A 5,351-nucleotide genomic window follows, 5' to 3' on the forward strand; every position below is an offset into this window, starting at 1 on the left:
TCCCTTGTCAATGTCTCAGTCCATTATTTTAGAGCTATCCCTTGTCAATGTCTCAGTCCATTATTTTAGAGCTATTCCTTGTCAATGTCTCAGTCCATTATTTTAGAGCTATCCCTTGTCAATGTCTCAGTCCATTATTTTAGAGCTATCCCTTGTCAATGTCTCAGTCCATTATTTTAGAGCTATCCCTTGTCAATGTCTCAGTCCATTATTTTAGAACTATCCCTTGTCAATGTCTCAGTCCATTATTTTAGAGCTATCCCTTGTCAATGTCTCAGTCCATTATTTTAGAGCTATCCCTTGTCAATGTCTCAGTCCATTATTTTAGAGCTATCCCTTGTCAATGTCTCAGTCCATTATTTTAGAGCTATCCCTTGTCAATGTCTCAGTCCATTATTTTAGAGCTATCCCTTGTCAATGTCTCAGTCCATTATTTTAGAGCTATCCCTTGTCAATGTCTCAGTCCATTATTTTAGAGCTATCCCTTGTCAATGTCTCAGTCCATTATTTTAGAGCTATCCCTTGTCAATGTCTCAGTCCATTATTTTAGAGCTATCCCTTGTCAATGTCTCAGTCCATTATTTTAGAGCTATCCCTTGTCAATGTCTCAGTCCATTATTTTAGAACCATCCCTTGTCAATGTCTCAGTCCATTATTTTAGAACCATCCCTTGTCAATGTCTCAGTCCATTATTTTAGAGTTATCCCTTATAGAAATAACAAGTTAAAAGCCACAACATGAAAATAATAGTTGACATAACATTTTGACTGTTCTTTTTCTCAGAACATACACATCCTGGTTCAACTAGTCCTCAGGCACACCATGAGCAGAGTGAATCAGGTGAATTAGTGCTGGGCTGGAACAAAAACCTGCACACCTTTTTGAGACCGTGGTTGCTTTCCTTCAAACATGCCCAGGCATGTCTCTCTGGTAGTTTAGAAACTACTGTGACCAAGTGAAATCCTGATAATGGAGGCTTATCTATCTGCATGAGCGGCACATGGGTTTTATAGACGCTAATCAGACTCAACGGTAGTCAGTGGCACCTTCAGCCCCTACAGGCTATTTACAACTCAGGAGGGAGATTCTACATAACGAGATCCACTTAAGAAGGACTTTGCGATTCAAAAAGATTGCAGAATTTGTTCACGTTAGTTACCTCACTAAGACTGGCAAGATCATCAGTCAACCTTATAGCTAAAAGAGATAGAGAACGAGACTAATGACCAGAGCCTGACACAGACAAAGAGAAAAGGAAATACTATCTATCCTTTTACTAGTATTAGTTTCTGTTCATGTACTTTCTAGTAGAATTATTATGAATAACACATAAACACCGGTCTCCATTTCCATCAAAATGTCAGAGGAACAGGGGAATTATTATTTGATTATGCTTGGGCACGTTGAAGGAGAGTTGATTTTCTTTACACACACACACACACACACACACACACACACTGAATTCCCCTGTTACCCTAGAACAAGATGACTAGTGTTGTTGTGGTTAGGCCTCTCAGGTTTACCAGGGCTTGCATCAGTTTCGGTGAGAGTGCTCTGTGGTGCTTTCTATTCCCTGGAATGTGTATCATCTGGGAGTGTCACGTGGATCACCTGACCACATGGACACCAGATCAGAGGCTACTACTATATTTGTGTGTGTGTGTGTGTGTGTGTGTGTGTGTGTGTGTGTGTGTGTGTGTGAATTGTCAAAGTTCCCCTAACAACATAATAAATCCCTTAGACATAAAACACTGACTGGGTATTACTGACCTTTGAACTGTCTGTGATATTAGTAAAGAACACATCACGTTAACCTATTCAAATGATTGGTCAACAAGTTCAATTGTATTTGGGTCAGATCTGGTACAGTAAATGCCACTGTAGATGGAAGTCAATCAAGTGTGGAGTGACTGAGAGCAGATGCTGGATCCAACACCATGGATGGATTGTACTCTATACCATCTACTGTATCTTGCCTATGCCGTTCGGCCATTGCTCATTCATATATTTTTATGTACATATTCTTATTCATTGTTTTACACCTGTGTGTATATGGTAGTTGTTGTGAAATTGTTAGATTATACTACTTGTTAGATATTACTACATGGTAGGAACTAAAAGCACAAGCATTTCGCTACACTCACATTAACATCTGCTAACCATGTGTATGTGACAAATAAAATTAGATTTGATTTGATTTTGAAGAGTTTATCCACTGTATCCACTAGATCTAAGTCAATATTTTACAATTCTTGATCTGGGCTTGATTTAATTTGCCTTGAGTAATGGAAACAAACCAGTGGATGAAACTACAACCTAAATCCAGTGCACCCCTAAAGACAGGTAAAGGTGTGCTGCCTCTGCAGCTGACCCTGTGCTACTACTGCAGTATACAGGCCAACATACTATCACCACATTCAGGGCAGACATAATGTGGATCATTTTGTCAATATGTACGTAGTATAACCATAGGCCATCTTATTTATACATCTCTCCAAACATAGGATACATCTGAAATGGCTCCCCTATGGGTCCTGGTCAAACATACTGCACAATGTAGTGCATAGGGCTGCTATTCCAGACGTAGCCATAATCTTGCCTTGAGAAAGCTGTGGTAATTGGTCTTCAAGGTTCAGTTTACATGGGGTACGTCTGAACGCATTCTACAAGCAGAATTAATGTGGGCTAGCCTTGTTTCTTTGCCAATCACTTGGACTTCCAGGAATTGTTTCACTTGGCTGTGCTTACAGGGGGTGTCCGCACTGCTTTAAAACAATCCTGATTCACACTGGTACGGCACCCTGTTTATCCTGGCCAACTAAAGCCGTCATGAAGTGATGGGATAAATCCTTGGTGTTTTCTTGACTTGGTCGACAGTGCAACCTGAGAGAAAACATTTAGACTCGACCCCCACCACTCTTCTCCCCTCCCCACCACACCACTCCACTCCACTACACTCAACACTCTCCCTTCTCCACCCTTCCTTCCTTTCCCCTCCCCACCACACCACTCTCCTCTGCTCTGCTCCCCGCTACCCTCCCCTCCACTCCTCTCCACTCCCCTGCCCTCCACTCCTCTGCCCTCCACTCCTCTGCCCTCCACTCCCCTGCCCTCCACTCCCCTGCCCTCCACTCCTCTGCCCTCCACTCCCCTGCCCTCCACTCCCCTGCCCTCCCCTGCCCTCCACTCCCTGCCCTCCACTCCCCTGCCCTCCACTCCACTCCTCTGCCCTCCACTCCACTCCCCTGCCCTCCACTCCCCTGCCCTCCACTCCTCTGCCCTCCACTCCCCTGCCCTCCACTCCTCTGCCCTCCACTCCCCTGCCCTCCACTCCCCTGCCCTCCCCCTGCCCTCCACTCCCCTGCCCTCCACTCCCCTGCCCTCCACTCCCTGCCCTCCACTCCACTCCTCTGCCCTCCACTCCCCTGCCCTCCACTCCCCTGCCCTCCACTCCTCTGCCCTCCACTCCCCTGCCCTCCACTCCCCTGCCCTCCACTCCACTCCCCTGCCCTCCACTCCCTGCCCTCCACTCCACTCCCCTGCCCTCCACTCCCCTGCCCTCCACCCCCTGCCCTCCACTCCCCTGCCCTCCACTCCCCTGCCCTCCACTCCACTCCCCTGCCCTCCACCCCCTGCCCTCCACTCCCCTGCCCTCCACTCCCTGCCCTCCACTCCACTCCCCTGCCCTCCACTCCACTCCCCCACTGCCCTCCACTCCTCTGCCCTCCACTCCCTGCCCTCCACTCCCCTGCCCTCCACTCCCCTGCCCTCCACTCCACTCCCCTCCACCCTCTGCCCTCCACTCCTCTGCCCTCCACTCCCCTGCCCTCCACTCCCCTGCCCTCCACTCCTCTGCCCTCCACTCCTCTGCCCTCCACTCCCCTGCCCTCCACTCCCCTGCCCTCCACTCCCTGCCCTCCACTCCTCTGCCCTTCACTCCTCTGCCCTCCACTCCTCTGCCCTCCACTCCCCACTCCTCTGCCCTCCACTCCCCTTCACTCCTCTCCACACCACTCCCCTCTCCTCTTCTCCACATCCCTGCCCTCCCTCCCTTCCACTATATTCCCCTCCTATCCCCACCTCTCCTTTCCTCCACACCCCTTCACTCCGTTCCCCTCCACACCACTCCACTCCCCTGCCTTCCACTCCCCTCCACCCCTCTGCCCAACCCCCCACTCCCCGCTACTCCCCTCCTCTCCCCACCACTCCCCTGTCCTATCCTCCACATCCCTCCACTCCCCTCCCCTCCCCTCCACTCCACTCCACTCCACTCCTCTGCCCTGCCCTGCCCTCCCCTTCACTCCTCTCCTCTCCTCCACTCCACTCCACTCCTCTCCCCTTCACTCCTCTCCTCTCCTCTCCTCCACTCCACTCCACTCCACTCCTCTCCCCTTCACTCCTCTACCCTCCCCTTCACTCCCCTCCCCACCACTCCCATCTTCTCCCCTCCCCTCCCCTCTCCACCACTCCTTTCCCCTCCCCTCCCTCCTCCAATCAACTCCCCACCACTCCCATCTTCTCCCCTCCCCTCCCCACCACTCCTTTCCCCTCCCCTCCCCTCCCTCCCCTCCACTTCACTCTCCTCCACTGACTGTTGGCTGAGTGTTTCTGGGCCTGATTCAGATATCCCAGTTGACGGCCCACTGAAAAAGACCAATGGCCATGCACTGATTATTCCTCCACCACTCCTAATTTAGCCAGCGGCAAAAAAAAAGCTTGTGTAAAAGGCCAAAAAGACACTGCGCTTTGAGCCGCCGTTGGAGAAGAGACTCTGGTTGACAGCAAGGCCAGGGTTTTGTCGCCTCTCAAGGCCAGAGTTTTGTCGTCTCTCAAGGCCAGGGTTTTGTCGCCTCCCAAGGCCAGGGTTTTGTCGTCTCTCAAGGCCAGGGTTTTGTCGTCTCTCAAGGCCAGGGTTTTGTCGTCTCTCAAGGCCAGGGTTTTGTCGCCTCTCAAGGCCAGGGTTTTGTCGCCTCCCAAGGCCAGGGTTTTGTCGCCTCCCAAGGCCAGGGTTTTGTCGCCTCCCAAGGCCAGGGTTTTGTCGTCTCTCAAGGCCAGGGTTTTGTCGTCTATCAAGGCCAGGGTTTTGTCGCCTATCAAGGCCAGGGTTTTGTCGTCTATCAAGGCCAGGGTTTTGTCGCCTCCCAAGGCCAGGGTTTTGTCGCCTCCCAAGGCCAGGGTTTTGTCGCCTCCCAAGGCCAGGGTTTTGTCGCCTCAAGGACAGGGTTTTTTCGCCTCCCAAGGCCAGGGTTTTGTCGCCTCAAGGCCAGGGTTTTGTCGCCTCCCAAGGCCAGGGTTTTGTCGCCTCTCAAGGCCAGGATTTTGTTGCCTCTCAAGGCCAGGGTTTTGTTGTC

At 50.9% G+C, this 5,351-nt stretch overlaps 1 protein-coding gene across 1 annotated transcript; it reads right to left on the minus strand.

Annotated features, from left to right (window-relative positions):
• Nucleotides 1-1,219: 1,219 nt before the first annotated feature.
• Nucleotides 1,220-4,036, minus strand: LOC135571353 (uncharacterized). Its single transcript, XM_065017130.1, has 2 exons — nt 3,475-4,036; nt 1,220-1,233 (listed from the first exon to the last, which is right to left on the minus strand). Exons 1-2 carry the CDS (start codon nt 4,034-4,036, stop codon nt 1,220-1,222), a joined length of 576 nt encoding a protein of 191 aa, XP_064873202.1.
• Nucleotides 4,037-5,351: the final 1,315 nt, after the last annotated feature.

This window comes from Oncorhynchus nerka, linkage group LG4 (genome assembly GCF_034236695.1).
Source record: "Oncorhynchus nerka isolate Pitt River linkage group LG4, Oner_Uvic_2.0, whole genome shotgun sequence".
Classification (NCBI taxonomy): Eukaryota; Metazoa; Chordata; class Actinopteri; order Salmoniformes; family Salmonidae; genus Oncorhynchus; species Oncorhynchus nerka.

Coding starts and splice junctions, on each gene's coding strand:
- LOC135571353 (XM_065017130.1), bottom strand. CDS start 4,036: ATGTGGAGAAGAGGAGAGGGGAGTGGTGTGGAGAGGAGTGAAGGGGAG.